The 15898-nt window shown below is 45.4% G+C and overlaps 1 protein-coding gene across 1 annotated transcript in view; it reads right to left on the bottom strand.

Annotated features, from left to right (window-relative positions):
* Window positions 1-613, bottom strand: part of ZNRF2 (zinc and ring finger 2) — an 82379-nt gene extending 81766 nt beyond the window's left edge. The window contains exon 1 of the mRNA XM_019497765.2: window positions 95-613. Coding sequence (XP_019353310.2) covers window positions 95-476 — 382 coding nt within the window. The 5' untranslated portion in view covers window positions 477-613. The remainder of the gene's footprint in view (window positions 1-94) is intronic.
* Window positions 614-15898: the final 15285 nt, after the last annotated feature.

Raw genomic sequence — 15898 nt, 5'->3', positions numbered from 1 at the left:
CAGCTCCTAGGGACAGACAGCTGCCTGGTCCCGTGCTCCGTGGCTGGGTGGGGAAATGCCCCCCTCAGCCCACCCGGCCCTGGCCCCACGCTACCTCCGAACAGGTGCGGCGAGAGGTGCGCTGGCAGGGAGCCGATGAGCAGCCGCGCCGCCCCCCCGCCGCCGCTGCCCGCGGGCCGCTCGCGCCCGCCGTCCTCGGGGCTGCTGTTGACCGAGTCCTGCGAGCCGGAGGCGCCGCCGCTGCTGCCGGGGGGCTGGAGGGGGGCGGACGAGGCGGCCCGGGCCCCCGCCGCCGCGCCGGCCGAGCGGCTCCTCGGCGCGCCCCCCGCCGCCGCCATCGCGGCCCCGCCGCCCGCCGCCGGGCTGCCCGACAGCCGCCCGTCCGCGCCGCCGCTGCCGGAGGGCACGTCCCCGCCCGAGTACGCCCGGCTGCGGCCGGCGGCAGCGGTGGCCGGGCCGCTCTGTTTCGCGCCCATGCTGCGGCCGGGGCCGGAGCTGCGGGCTCCGCGCTGGGTGTCGCCGCCACGCGGCTCAGCGCCACCATGAGCCACCGCCACCTCCCGCCCCGCGGGGTCTCAGCTCCGCCGCCGCCATGCCGCCGCGCTGGGGGAGGGGCAGCACCGCCTCCGCCGCGTCGCGTCGCCATCCTGGGGGCGGCGCTGCGCTGCGCTGCGCTGCGCTGCGCAGGGGGCCCGGCCCGGCCCGGCTCGGGTCGCGCGCGGGGCCTCTCGCCCTAGCCGTAGTCCCAGCCCCGCGGCGAGATACGCTTGGGAGCAGCGGGCACCAGGGCTGCGCCGCTCTGGCCGCGGCGGGGACACAACTCCTTCCTGCTCCCTCGTGGGTCTGGCCCCGAGCCTCTCCCCAAAACCTCCCGGCCTCGGTCCCAGCGGCGGCACTGGCACACCCCGCTCAAATCCCCCACCTCGGTGCTTCTGGACCCCTTGCCTCCCCCCAACTTCTAGCTAACCCACCTCTCTGCTTGTCCTGACACAGCCCCCTCCCCACTTTTCTTTTTTATAATATATTTCCTGTTCCAGATCAAATCTGCTCCAAATCGTATCAATTCAACCCTTCCAAAATCGGTATGGATGGAGCAGGCAGAGCTCCTTCTAACCACCATGTATTGGCACTCCAACCAGCGAGCATCCTCTGTCCCAGCCCTGTCATTCAGGAACTTCAGAAACTTCTAAATCCACTGGCAGACATCCCATGTGCAGGTCCAAGCCCAGACGTCTTGGGGTTCAGATGCCCCTGGATACTACAGGCAAGCATCCTCCATCCCTGACTTTAGTCCCACTCTTCAGGTACTCCCTACCATCGATCTTAGGCCACAAGAGGCCAAGAAGCAATGAGGGACTTGAGGCAGCGTTGGGGGAGCCCCTGTAGCTGCTGGGCAGGCACCTGGGAGCATCCCCCCTGCCCAGGCCCCCGCTGTGGGGAAAGGTCTGTGGAAAGGAGACAGGGGACCATAGGCGACTGGTAGGGGGTGCACATGCCCCCACTGACAGCCGACACTGATGCAGTTGGTAGGGCTGGTGCCCCCCTGATGGCCACCGCCTTCAGCAGCTTCTGTGGGTTCCCCACCCCCAGATTCAGGAGGCACCAGTCACTCATGCAGAGGACATCATGACAGAGCCACAAGAGCCCCCCACTTTGTCTTCCCCTTGCAGGCTTGGAGAAGAGCTGAACCACCCACGCAGCAGCAGGACCTTGGCCGCCCTGCTTTACCTGGGGCAGGTCAGGGAGCGAGGTCTTGTGGTGCTGACTGGGTAGTTTTGCTAGGAGGTCAGGCCCTGGGTTTGTAGGGGGTGGTTTCGCTAGGGCTGAGCCTCCCTCAGGCAGGGGGTTGGACTGGATGACCTTTAAAGCAGCTTTTCTCAACCTGTGCATCACGACCCAAAAGTGAGTTGCATGAATATATTAAAAGGCCATGAACAAACTTTACAAATGGATTCTCCTTTAAAGGAGAAAAACATGGGAAACCATGGCTTTTTCCCTCGCAGGCTGGCAAAGTTCCAGTCTGCAAGCGGCTGTTTGGGCCCCATGCCCCACACACACACCCTTGCCCCACATACAGGGGGTGAGGGGCAGTAGGTCGGAAGTGAAGGGCACTGGGTCGGGACTGGCCATTGATGTTTACAAAGAAGGTTGGTACAAAAAAGGTTGAGAACCACTGGACTAGATGAGGTCCCTTCAAGCCCTGCTTCTGTTATGATTCTGTGAAAACAACTCCCAGTGTTGCCTCATCTGGGGTTTCCTTAAAACCCCAGCTGCTGGAAACAGATGATTAGCTAAGAATCCCAGTTCTCGGGGGTTTCAGGGAAAGAAGTTGTTCACCTTCACAGTTGTGGAGCAAACCTGAAAATGTGAGTCCAGGGCTAGAGGCTTTACTGAAGATAAGAAATGCAGACATCCATATAGTTACACCTGGTTGAATTGCTCTCATCTCAATCTTAATCTACATCATACCTGATATCTAGATCATACCATATTGGCGGTCAGGAAGGAATTTTACCCATGGCTAAATTGGTTTGGACAGTGGGGGGTTTTGCCTACCTCTGTAGTGAGTGGCGTGGCCCTCTACACAGGATCTCTAAAGCATATATTGACAACATTTCATAGAAGCAGGACGTTGGCTGCCATGGTTTCCCTGCTTTGCAGGTTAGAGTGCTAGGTCTGTGTGGCATCAGGATTGATAGTAATCCTATGTGGAGTTTAGATTATGGATTGTATGGGATTGTTCAAATAGAGATTATCCTGTCTCAGGCGGGGGTTGAATTAGATGGCCCCAGGAGGTCCCTTCCAGCCCCACTTTTATATGATTCTATATAATGGAGGGGAGGGGGAGAGGGTGGGAAGGATTTAAAAAGCATAGTACATCACTTCAAAAAGACAGTTGTTCATGTGCCTTAAAGCTAGAAATGCACATACATTTGCTGGTTACCCTGCACAGAAATAGATATACACAAGCGAATACATGCAGGTCTGTGCTACCTAAAAAGGGAGAAGCTACAAAGTACTATTATGCTCTGAGCATTTTTGTTCAAGTACAGTTTCCAGAGGAGTTAAGAAGAAATCTGCCCACACATCTAGGCAACTCTTAAATGAATGAACATCTTGACTAAGAGTAGCGAGATTTCATTGAAGGTGACTGAAATGAGTTCCTATGAGCTATAAGTACAGAACTGTACAAGGAGGCACGCTGAAGATGTATCTAGGATTTTAGGTTCTGAACCACTGCAATATTTCAAGGCTCAGGAGGCAGACTTCTACCGATAGAAAAAAAAGTGATAGTTAGGAATACAACAGTGGCTATTCCATGTTGGACCCTTCTCAGGAACAAGTTTTAGGTTCACAGATTTTAGTTTTTCTAAGACAATGGGGGCCAGCTATTTTAGCAGGTGTGCCACAGATTAAGCTTGTGCTGTACCTGAGTGCCATTCTGATCCCCTTCCCCTGCTCAATCTGATGTCCTGTTCACTTTTCTCTACCCTGTGTTCCCTGTCCACTCTGCTTTCTGCTCCCTGACAGTGGCATAAATAGGGCAGGGATACTGGAGCAACCACCCCAGGTGCTGACAAGGGAGGGAGACAGCGGGGAAGTGGCTGCTGCTGGCAACTGTGTGATCATGACTAAGGTGGCCACCAGACACTGCTGCTGCCCTGGGTGCCTTGCTGCATCCCTATGCTGCTGCTCTACCTGCCTTGTGTTCCCCTCGCAATATGCTGTTCTGCTTTTACTTCCTGCCCTACCTGCAGCTTTGACCTCTGCCCGCTCCCTCATCTGCCATGGGCCACACGTACACAGGCTACCTATGCTACTTGTGGCATGTATGTCACAGGTTAGCCATTCTGCTTTAAGATACGAACATTCAAACACCAATCATGTTTTAGCATTAAATAGTTACGTTAATTTATCATTTTTGGTAACCAGCTTATTGACAACAGATTCTTAGAAAATGTTCTTTTTCACTCGGTATATAGTTATAGCAACAGGTTATTTGTTTTTAAATGAGATGTATCATTTCAGATTTTCTACAGGACCTGCAGGAAGCTGCAGGAAAGAACGCATTACTTTTATCAAATCAGCATATAAACCTAGAGGGCTGTAAGGTGGTTCTTACTCAGCCACCCAGCTGCAGTTCCAATAAAGATATACACTGACTGAGAACTGTCAAAGTTGCCATTTCTCGATGCACCCTTCGCTCTTCCCCTTGATGTTTTTTGTACACCAGAGCAGCAAGAGGTAGTTCTGATCTTGTTACAGGATTGAAATGTTTCCCAGCTGGACAAATTCTTTCCAGGCAGTTCGGTCCTGACTGCAGCCTTTCAGTGTTACCAGACTGATGTAAAGAGATGGGAATACTGGGAGAAAATCTTGTTGCACATTTTTACTATGGGCAAAACTTGTTACAGGGAAAATCCTACAGCCATTAGTCCCTTACTCAGATGAAACTTTAATGAGTCTTGCATAAATAAGGATATATGGCTTTGGCCCTATAAACTGAGCTAGCTATCCACATTAGTTCAATCTCCACATGACAAATTGCAGCATAAATCATTTACTTCTTTAAAAATAGAAAATATGATTGAATGTCTCTGCATCCAATATATACGAGCAGGATTCCTACAATCAGTCATCCAAAATAAACTGTTTATATAGATGACTGGCATAAATAAAGTACATAACTGCATAGAGGAGCTTCATATTTTCAAGGCTCTCCATGGCTCAGTGAGTTCTATTTGAATAAGGATTCCAATGAGCTACATATACATCAACATCACAATGGCTGTAGCTTCCAATTTACTGCATAAGCTTTTCCCCCCCCAAATACTTGCCCACATTAAAAAAAAAATATCTAAAAACATATTTTGTGTATGATATATTAAGTTGCTGGGACATCTTTTATACCAGTCATCAGATGTGATTAGATGCAAACAAGCCTTTTAAATCCGAAAGACTGAAAAATGTCTGAATGCAGAAGGAAATCAAATCTTGGTCAGTCATGCTAATAAAGTCAACAAGGCATTCCATGGGCCCATGAATCCACCTGAATAATGTTATGTGCAGGTCTCAGCCCTAGCTGCATTATGAGCCATGACAGGAGACACCCTGCATTTTCAGGAATGTTGCTACTGCTGGAACCAAACACAGGCATTTTTGCCACTGTGTTGTCCAGCATGGCTCAGGGCAGATTTCGAGGACAGTGTGTTAGCATACGGCTAATGCCTTTGCACCACTGCCATCATCAATGCAGCTACCTCCAGAACTAGGCCAATAGTAGAAGAATTTCTAAAAATCCTCTTGCTACACTGAGTATTTCATGAATTTACTCCACCTTTGATCTGTTAAGCATTCATTGTTAATATAGGCAGCATTTGCCTCTCAAGAGTATTGAACATAACTTGGAATTAAGAAGGCCTGTAAAACAAGTTCAAGGTGTTCTAATCGTTAATTAGTCTGACAAGTATAAAATTAATCATGTACAGTAAATCCATACAACTCATCCAGCTAATAAATCAAGACAGGAGAAAGCTTCTTTTTTTTTCATCTGACCCAGGGGCATGCCTTCAACTCTTCCCAAAAAGCCCATAAAATAGCTGAATATAGGTGTGGAAATTTAGCACATTATATTAATAGTAAAATTAGATTTGTGAACTACTATTTCCTTTCATTAACAGCAAGGGTCTGTATAGACAGGTATATGGTATTGCACCCCCACTCGACCCATTCATTCGTCCACCTAGTGTGAAAGAAGCGCTCTAACAAAAAACCTGTAAGAGATGGTACCAAGTATGGAAAGTGAGGAATATTAAAACGTGTACATTTAGAGCCTGGTCTTGCATTCATTACACTAACAAAATTCCCATTGAGTTAAAAATGTAGATCGTAAATGTACAGTTATATAAACAAGACAGCATTTCCAAATGGCAGGTGCTATTGTTCTTGTTCCTTGTTCTATAAGGAAGCTTTTTTCATAATTAAAAAAACATTCAAACAGAACAGAAACCAATCCTGTTGTACCTAGTCCAGGTCAACAAAAAGACTAGTCTGGATTGGTGAAATGTACATAACTATTCTTTGGAAATAACTGCAGACCTGTGTTTCAGTTTTGGCTGCACTAATTTATCTACTTAATATATAATTTATAAGTTGTCTCGAATCAGTTTGCCTGCAAACACCATTGCTCATAGGTATACTCCACGATGCATTTTGGGAACAGCATATACATAGATACAGTGACAATGCTGGACTGAATGTACTGATCATGTTTGGTTTTAGAAGCTAAGAAGTCCTGGGACTGGATTGGGGGAATTTGGAATCCCAGGCACTGCACATGCAGGTAAAAGAGGCCTGGCCAAATACTTGCCCAGTACTAAACTATAGAAATGGAATGAGTAAGGCATTCAGCCCAATCATTGTTGGTGAGCTGATAAACAGGAAGAGGAAAGAAGGAAGGACATGTATAATTACATTGTGTGTGCAATGCTGTACTTTTTGGAAAGTCATGAGGAGATGAGGAGGAATTTAAGCAATGGATCAGACAGATAAGTCATCGTTTCTTCTACTCTTCTCTGGCTTTTACAAAAAAAATCAAGAAAGAGGGAACAGTTCATTTTTTGTCCAGTGCATCTTACCTTGATTTAATCAATCTATCTGTGACAGGGTGGCTGAAGCACCCTGCCACAGGAACATGAGGATTACAACAAAGAAAAGAAACTTACCGGGAAATGCCGCAGAAACCGCAGTGAGCCAGAGCAGGAAAGACGCCATGCCCCAACTAATTAAGGGAACCAGCTGGGGCCACGGCAGTTCAAAGGCTGCCACAGCAAACCCAGCTACCAGGGTTCAGGCCTGAGACAGGGAGAATGATGCAGCCAAAGAAAAAAAAAAAAAGCCGTGCCAGAAAGTTAAAGGGAAAACAGCTGGGTCGGGAAGGCAGTGAATCAGATGCTACCACAGCAGACCCAGGTGGCTGGGAGGGAAATTTAAGGGGACACCAAGGGAACATCCAGGGTTGGACCGGAGAAAGGGGAAATCCAGGAGAAGAGAGAGAAGGCAGTGAGAGCTGACAAGAGAAGGAACTGACCCCGGGGCTTGAAGGAAAGCCCCGGTCCCTGACTTACCTGGTGAAAGCCAGCGAAGAGACAGAGGAGACTGCTTCGTCAGTGAGTCCAGTCCTGAGGAGTGAAGGTAACCTTTCTGGGAGCCTAGAGGAAAAAGAGACATAGGTGAGATTACACCCCAAGGAGGGGTAAGTGCATCCTGACCCTGAAGGTTAAAGGCAGGATTGGAACTAAGAAGTGGCTACCTTAGGACCCATGCAGTGAAGAACGGGGCAAGCAGCCAACTTAGAGGAGGCCTCCTCAGTGGAGGAGTCCACAAGACTAAGACCAGACCCTCGGTACCATAGGCGAGTAACAACACACCTGGAACATCTGGTGTGGTTAGGGCAGGGTATGGGGATAGTGGAGCCCTGTGAAGATAAGCTGACCTCTTGAGCCTATAACTGATCCTTTTGTCTCCCAAAAGTGTTTTGGCACCTCTTTCTAACATCAAGACGTGGCAGACAATTTTTCCAAAGGACAGAACACAACTATTCCAGCAGAGAGACAACTCGGCTCCAGGCGGCACGCCACCAACCTCCCACACTATCCCTAGTTTTAAACTCCAATGAGATTGATCAGCAGCTATCTCTGAAAGGGAGAAAGATAAAGCAAACATGCAATGCAACTTAATTTTAAAATAATTCATGTGGGCCCCTAGTAAGACAACCATATATTCTGGTCAAATACCAAATTAGAGATTCCAGTTGTCACTGGAAAAGAACCTTTACAAGTTAGTTCTCTCCTGCAAGATGCTTTGCTCACAGATCTCTTAAATCAACTTTACATTTTTGTAAATATTAGATACTAACAACAGTACACCCTCCCCAAATATTGAAAATAAGGACTTTGAAGTGTCCTGGTCCCTGGAGAGGTGAACAAGACAGGACAGCTCATTCCTTTTGCAAAAAAGGTAGGAAATGTATGCATTACATGTTTACAGCTATCATTAAACTATCAGCCAGATTGTTGTAAAATCTGTTCATATTTGTAAGCCAATGAAAAAAACTGCTAACCCACCCATGCCAATACTGCTGCCTGCAGTACACATATCCACCCTAGTTTGAAGGTTTTCTTTCACTCTTTAGATTCCTGTATCTCTCCAGCTGTAACTGATGTTTTGATTACAGGACACTATATGCAAACTAAAAAATTCAGCATTTAGCGTATTTTTGTGGCTGTAGATACTGTTACACAGAATGAGCCAAATTACTGAGTCAGACAGGGCCCAGAATACAGTAGTTGATGAACAAGCATGAAGGTGCAACAGACTCCACTCCCCCAAGCATCTTAGTGTAACATGACTGTATGCCAATATTGGTGAAATTCATGCACTGAGTAGTCCTCATGGAACATAAGTATGTGATTAAGTCTGCAAGAAGGGGTCCTGCAATGTTCTGGAAGGGTGTGGATAATGAAGTTTTTAATTAAAAAATAAACAACCCTTTTCACAGAAAGCCTGTTACAATAAGTCAGAGGTCTGCCCAAACCTAAAGGGCTAACATGCTTAAGATGCACTAGCTCCTATAGAAAACAGCACACAAGGGAGCGATATGGTTAGCATCTGTCTGCCTGCCCTCGACTCCCAGCCCCAATAACTAGGTACCAGTTGCAGCTGGGTCTACTGGGGGCAGCCTTCGGCACAAGTCCCAAACAAGACTTCAAATCCGGTTTTCCAGAGCCAGAGCTCACCTTAGCCTCTCTGACACTCTGCCCTGGTAGACACTTTGTACTGTAAAAATAGAATTCAGGCATCTATCATTTAATGAACAATGAATTGTGCCATATAAATTTAAACTACCCAAATGGAAAAATAATGATTATAGGAGAGACAGAAGACTTAAAAATGCATCAAAATTCTGGCTAGACTTCTTGATCATTTTTTTGCAAAGTAAGAGGTATTTTGAAATGGCTTCTCTGTGAGGAAGTGGCTATTTTTCTGTGTACTCTAGCAGGTGTTATATTTAATGAGTGGGCCAAATAGTGGATCCCACAGGTGGCCAAATTCCATTTCCCAGCAGCCCCTGGATGCAGGGCTGAGCTACAATCTGCCTGCACAGCCCAGGGCATGTGGGAGTTGGACTGCAGCTCTGCTTAGGCTCCAGACCACACTCACTGCTGCAAAATCCTGGCCTCAGCCCTGGAGCAACTCCCCTCTGCTAGCGCTGCTTGGGCAGGTCTCCATGGAAACCTCAAGCCCTTGCTGTCGCTCCAGGGTCTCCATGGAAACCATCCACAGAGACACAGGCGGGGCTGCTGGGAAATGGAGTCCACCGTGGGCTGAATCTGACCTGCCAGCCAGACATTACCCACCCCTGGGATATAACAGTATCTCAAGAAGCTACATTTTATTATAATTACTGTGGGGACTCATGATGGGTCCATCTAGTCCAGCCCAGCCCCCTGCTTAAGGAAGGATCATCCTGGACTAAACTATCACAGTTAGGTGTCTGTCTAGCCTGCTCTTGAAAATTTCCAGGAATGGAGATTCCACAAGTTCTCTAGGTAGCCTGTTCCAGTGCTTGATCACCCTCATAGCCAAAAAGTTCTTTCTAACCTCCAACCTAAATGTCCTCTGTTGCAGTTTGAGGCCATTGCTTCTAGTGCTGCCCCATACAACCACAGAGAAAAGCCCCTATCTATTGTCTTTATAATCACCCTTTAGGTATTTGAAGACTGTTATCCCCTCCTTCCCTGCTCAGTTTTCTCCTCCCCAAGTTCAACAGTCCTACTTCTTTCAGCCTTTGCTCATATTCATAAGTCATGCTTGCTAGGCCTCTAATAATTTTTGTCAAGCTCAGCTCAATTTGTTTCAATCTGTCCACATCTTTCTTGAAGTGTGGGGCCCAACACTGGGCACAGTATTCCAGCTGAGGTCTCACCAGTGCCCAATAGAGCACTGATTTACAAGTCACACTCCTGTAATACAACTCAGTATGCTGTTAGCTTTTTTTGCAACAGAGCACACTGTTGGCTGAAATTCAGCGTATGGCCCACTGTAACGTGCAAGTGTTTTGAATGCAGACAAGGCCACACATTCTAGTTTGAAGGTCGCTCTCCACACAAATGGCTGTAAATCATATTTGCACTTTCCTGGGGGTGTTTTCAGACTTGGACTTGTCAAACATCCTGCACCCCCACCAAGTGCTGATTTTTTTTGAACTGCACAACCATTGTTACAGAGCTAGACAGCGGTAATCTGGGAAAACAGATCTTTGTAAGACCTCTTGCATGTTTCAGAGTGACAGAGTCCAAGTCCCTTACTCCCCTTGGTGAGCAATCGCTCCCTTTGGTTTCTGTGGGATGACTTGTGTGAGAGTTTCTTTCCTAACAAAGCGAGCAGTTAAAGATTTTTCAGTCTGGCTCAGGATATTAGTGAATTGAATCACAGTCTTTGGAAGCGGGTTTCAGAAAATTTCAAATCAAGCACAGGTTCCCATACAAGATGTGCTGTTCTTTAGATATGCTAATTTCTTGCATGCTGCACATCTCTTGCATATTTGACAGGGTTAAGAAGCTGCTTTAAAGAAAGAAGAAAAAGCCAAGTCAGAATAAAGCAATACTCTCCTTCCTTCCTTTTTCATGTCCTTGTGTGACAAGGTATACTTCAGTACTGAAAGATGTCAAATCACAGCAGGTGGTAGATCTACAGTTTTAGGCTTTCCAAGTACAGCATGTACTCTCTCAAATATAGTAATATTAGCCAAATATTACCTTAACCCTACTTCACTAAGTCCAAGAGAAAAAATGCCTGGCTTCCTTGCCTATATACTTTCAAACAATAGTCTTTAGCATTATACTTTTTAATATTTTATACCCTTCTACATACAATCTGCCACCGATGAGGCTAGTTATCACAGAGATGATTGCTACTCATGCAATTTTTTTTTTAACTACAGCAGCTTGGGCAATCATGCATATATGCTATGATAGTTTCTTGAGACAGAAGTCCACAGGTAACTGCAATAAAAACCTTAAAGTATAATGAAAGCAAAATGTACTAGTGCATGTTTGAGGGTGGTTCTTTATTAACTACTGTATAGGGAAATAACACAAGGCATCAACTAGATTTTCCTAAAAGAGACCTAGATCACGCTCTGAATAAGAGCCATACTGCCCCAAAAGTGCCAGAGAACTGAGCCAGGTGGACACATTTTCACTAATGCTGCTTCTGGGCATGAATTTTATGCCAGCCATACGAGGCAGGTGTAAAATGTTCTGTCTAGTGCACCAGATCTGATCTGCTTGTTGGTGTATGAGAGTCACAATGGCAAGGGGTGAGAAAACAGCCCTATGGAGGCTACTTCTATCCAACCCCAATGCCCTTTCCCAGCATACTCTTCTTCTCTGGGGGCAAAAGGGCAATCCACAAGGGGTGGGGGCAGAGGGAAGCTAGGTAGGGAAGCAACTCTTCATACTCTTTCCTCTCTGCCCTTGCACAGCAGCACAGAGATTATTTACAGTCTGCAGCAGAAGGCTAACATTTTTTAAATAAAATGTTTTCAAGGAGAGCTGGAGTCCATAGCAGTGTAATCATTTAGAAGACAGGAACACTCAGCAAGCGACCCAAACTATTCAGTTTGGTCTCCAGAAAGTGCCAAACTAATTAAACAAGTTCAAGTTGCAACACTAATTGCAAGTTTACAGTGAAGATGTTTCTAGCTAATACGAAAATAACTTGTATAGATGCCATCTCACACCACCTGCTCACACTGATGTAAGTAACCCTTTAATCACTGGATAATCAAACCAAATAGCACATATACACCCTTACCTTCATAGACTCATTGCAGTTTCTGTTCAAAGACATATCAACATTTTCACATGGTTCCCCTTAGATTTCTGCACCTTGTTTTTCCAAGACTCATGGTGGATGCTATTCGTACCAACAGTAATATAAGCAGCCAGAATGGATTCTAATAATCTAAATCAAGGAAATAATGGAAATACTTTCTGTATACTGAAAGAGTAATAAGGAAAGGACTTAGGTACTGGTTAGTACTAGAAGCATGGTACCAGCCAAAGGAGACTTGCTGTGATCCAGCAGCATCTAAGGAAGTGAAGCTTGTGCTACAAACACACCTCTGTGTGTGTAGGTGTGTAAATATATCTATATAAAGTGTAAATCTACCCTGCTTTATAATCCAGGATGACAATTATTCCTCTTATGAAAAAAAAAGAGAGCAGGCAATCTAGTATCATGAGTCCACACTGACATCTACTGATAAAACAAAATTCATCGCTACCCAGTGTAAAGGAAAGCAGCGCAAGTGTGGAGGATTGTGTGTAAAACCAATGGCACAAAGTTTCCTTTCTACTTGGGCTGAAGGGATTGAGGTTCTGAAGATCTCTCCTGTGTGGAGGGAGTTCTGTGGCTCCATGTCCCCTACCTTTAGGTACTGTAAGATCTCTCTGCAAAACTCCATAGGGAATTGGGTCTGCATGTTCCCAAGCACAGAGGGGGATCTGGCAACCAGCCACTCTCTGTATCAGTTCCCTGCCAACTGTGCAAATTGCTGTGTAGCAAGGCCATGAGAAAGAAGCATGAAAGCAATATCAAATCCTTCTGTGTCTTCTTTGTGGCTACTACAACAGCGTCACAGGGGATTTAGCCAATGGCAGCATGATTAATAATAAAGCCAATCTGCTACAGGCAGAATGGCCTCTTGCAAATTTTACTGAGTTGAAAGTCCCCGTGTTTCAGGGGACAAATCCATGGAAAAATCAATTTTTCTGTCCCTTCTGTGAGGGACTGACTTAGACTAGTGAGTGCTTCTAGTGGTTAAAAATCTTCCTGCCTTATATTATCAGGAATAAAACATTTGTATTGTCCATCTAAAAATAGTTTATTTTTTATTCTTAATGAGCTGCCATATACTATCAACCTTTATGATGGGAAGACTGAAAACAAAATGAACTAGATGAAAATAAAATATTTGTACATTTTTTTTCCATGATCTATTTTCAACAGAGAATACTTTAAAAAAAAAAAAAAAGGCACAGAATAAATCATGGAGGAACAGTTGTTTTTTCTGGAAGAATAGTCATGACTACAGTGCACACTCCCCCTTCATGTCACTGGGGAAAAATCCTAGGAAACTCATAAGGATTAAAACCATCTGTTTAATATGCTTGCAAGTGATACACCCATGTCAGTACTCCATAAATAATAATAATAAAAGAGCCTGATTCAAAATCCAATGAGATCTATGAAAGATTTTCCCACTGCTTTCAGTAAGCTTTGTATTAAATCCTATGAGACTATTATGATTCCAGTAGTCACTTTTAGAGACTGTAATTCAGATGCGGTCATACTACAAGCAAGTCAACGCAGTGAAGTAAACCAAAAAGGTTTTCAAGTGTCTTCTTGTGTTGTTAAAGGATAGGATTCTGTAGACAAGTGCAGTTGAGGACCCCATTTGTTGTTTCACTGAGTGGAAGCCAAGTGCATTCTGATATACCACTTGTCAGCAGCATGCACATACCAACTCTGTAACTAGCCATGCAGCAGATCAAATTTCCTGTGTTGTGCACCTTGGACCATTAGTCAAGCACATCTCCTACCATTCAGCTTTGCCTGACTAGCTGCATATCAAACTCTTTTCCTTCTGTCTTCTTCCCACACACTGCAAATTGCGGCAAAAGGCAGGATTTGGCTCTTACATTTTTGTGAAATAAAAAGAAAAACAAAGCCTCAGAAGGAAATGTGGCTTTCATCATGAGAGCGCCCTTCCTGTCATTACAGTAAATACCCTGTATTTGTTGGCAAAAAAAATTCTACTTTGTATTAGGAGTGCACCAATAAAAATTTTCTTGGTCAATACCAAAAGCCAATTATTAACCAAACATACCGGCCAATCCGATAACCAATATTTAGTAATAATGCAAGGCATTTTAAACCAGTGACAAAAATAAACATTTTTTTCTTTGGCCTGCGCCAGAAGTTGCCTGCATCTCATGTATCAGCATCCCCACACCTAAAAATGGTGGCGGGGCACTTGAACTAAAGCTCGTCGAACAAGCTTTAGTTCAAGCGCCCCGCTGCCATTTTTAATTGCAGGGACACCGATACCTGAGATGCTACAGGAGTTTAATTAGAGCAGCTGTTGAAGCGACCTTCAGTGGTACTGGCCTCATCCTCTGCTGGGTGTGTGAGATGTTAGTTTCTGGATTCCTCATTGTTCGAACAAGAAGGCCAAGGCTGCTCCTGTCTCCCCAGGGTGGCAACACAGAACACACGCGTTCCTTCCTTTGTCTGTCACTTTTGTAACTTCTCTCATCCCACATTGTTCAATCTCTTGACTCTGTGCCAAGCATTCCTCATGGGGAAACTGCTGTCGCTTGCTCGCCTACTGCTCAGTCACAGCACTCACATTTCCCAGTGCCACAGAAGGCACTCTGTTCAGTTTTGTTGCTTAGTTGTGTGAAGGCCTGGACTATGGCTAAAAGCTTTAGCATAACTCAGTTTGCCAGCTACAGGCTGTGCAGAGCCCTCCAGCCCTGCTCTTCTCCGTGATGTCCTTGAACCCCAGCCCAAGGGCAGCTGCCTGAGCCTGCCCAGCATGGCTGAGGGGGAAGGTGTGAGCCTTCCTGGTGCTTAATAGTCCTGTCTAGGTGTGCTCCTTTCCCTCTTGCTGGCTCAGTCTTCCTTTTCCCCACTTCTTACCTCACAGACATGTTGCAAAGATATGTAAAAGATTGTGAGGCATTCATATTAAATAAGGAGGGGGCATAACGTGTGCCTAGGGCAGATAACATAATGCTTCTAGATACTAAGGCAATTGGTATTTTAGCAATACCCAAGACACAGGTCATGGATAGAAACTGCATTAGCCCTGTTGCTCAAGTACAGTTCTTGTTACAAGCATTGTGCTAACACAAAGTACTTGGGAATGAACTATAAAAATAAGTCATGAGCTCATATTCAATGATATGTAGCTGAAAACTGTGTCCAGAAATATATATTTCTGTCAATCAACAACTAACATAAAAGCACATACATTTGAAAAGGGCTGCCTTTCCATCCAGCAGAGTACATTTCAGAGTTGCAATGGGGGATGTTACCACACGAGGGTTGAGTTTTGGTTTTATTTTGTTTTGTTTTTTGTGGGGGAGGGAGCGGAGTTGTTCATTTGCGGGTTTTGTTTTTTTTACTACCCTTATGACTGGGTGTAAATGTTGTATCAGAGCATTATCTGGGAGGGAGTTTGCTCTTAGTTTTGTTGCAGGTATCAAAACTGAGATGATGAGACGGGGAATTCAAGGGCAAATCAGAAGGCACAATATATAAAAGTTTTCTGTAAATAGATCCTCAGTAATCGGATGGGGAGAAGGCGGAGAATGAAAGCAGTATACCAAATGGAGACCCTCTGCAGGTAACCTGAGCTTGGCCTTTTCCCATATTAAAAGCAGGGAGGTAGCTGTTGTTAAGACTTATTAACTCAAAAGGCTGATATAAAATGCTTTGCAGAAAAACTCCCTCTAACTAGAAGTTATTTTAATTCCTGCTGGTTCAGGTTGATTGATTCTATCAGCTCACAGTCAAACTCCCTGGAGCATGCCCAATCACCATTGCTTTCACTGTAAATTGCATCTGCTCAGAGTTTTCTTCCTATGAAGTCATTTCTTTAGGCCCACCTACATGCAGTTTGGACATAGATTTAAGAAAGCTGGAACAGTTTAGAAGGCGATTTAGTTAAATTAGTGCTCAAACTATGTTCAAATGTAGAGGATTCTTGACCCACAAACAAAAGCTAAAACTTCTCATTGGAGAAACCTGAGTTATCAGGAAA

Source organism: Alligator mississippiensis, chromosome 5 (genome assembly GCF_030867095.1).
Source record: "Alligator mississippiensis isolate rAllMis1 chromosome 5, rAllMis1, whole genome shotgun sequence".
Lineage (NCBI taxonomy): Eukaryota > Metazoa > Chordata > Crocodylia > Alligatoridae > Alligator > Alligator mississippiensis.
This window is presented reverse-complemented; position numbering and strand designations above follow the sequence as displayed.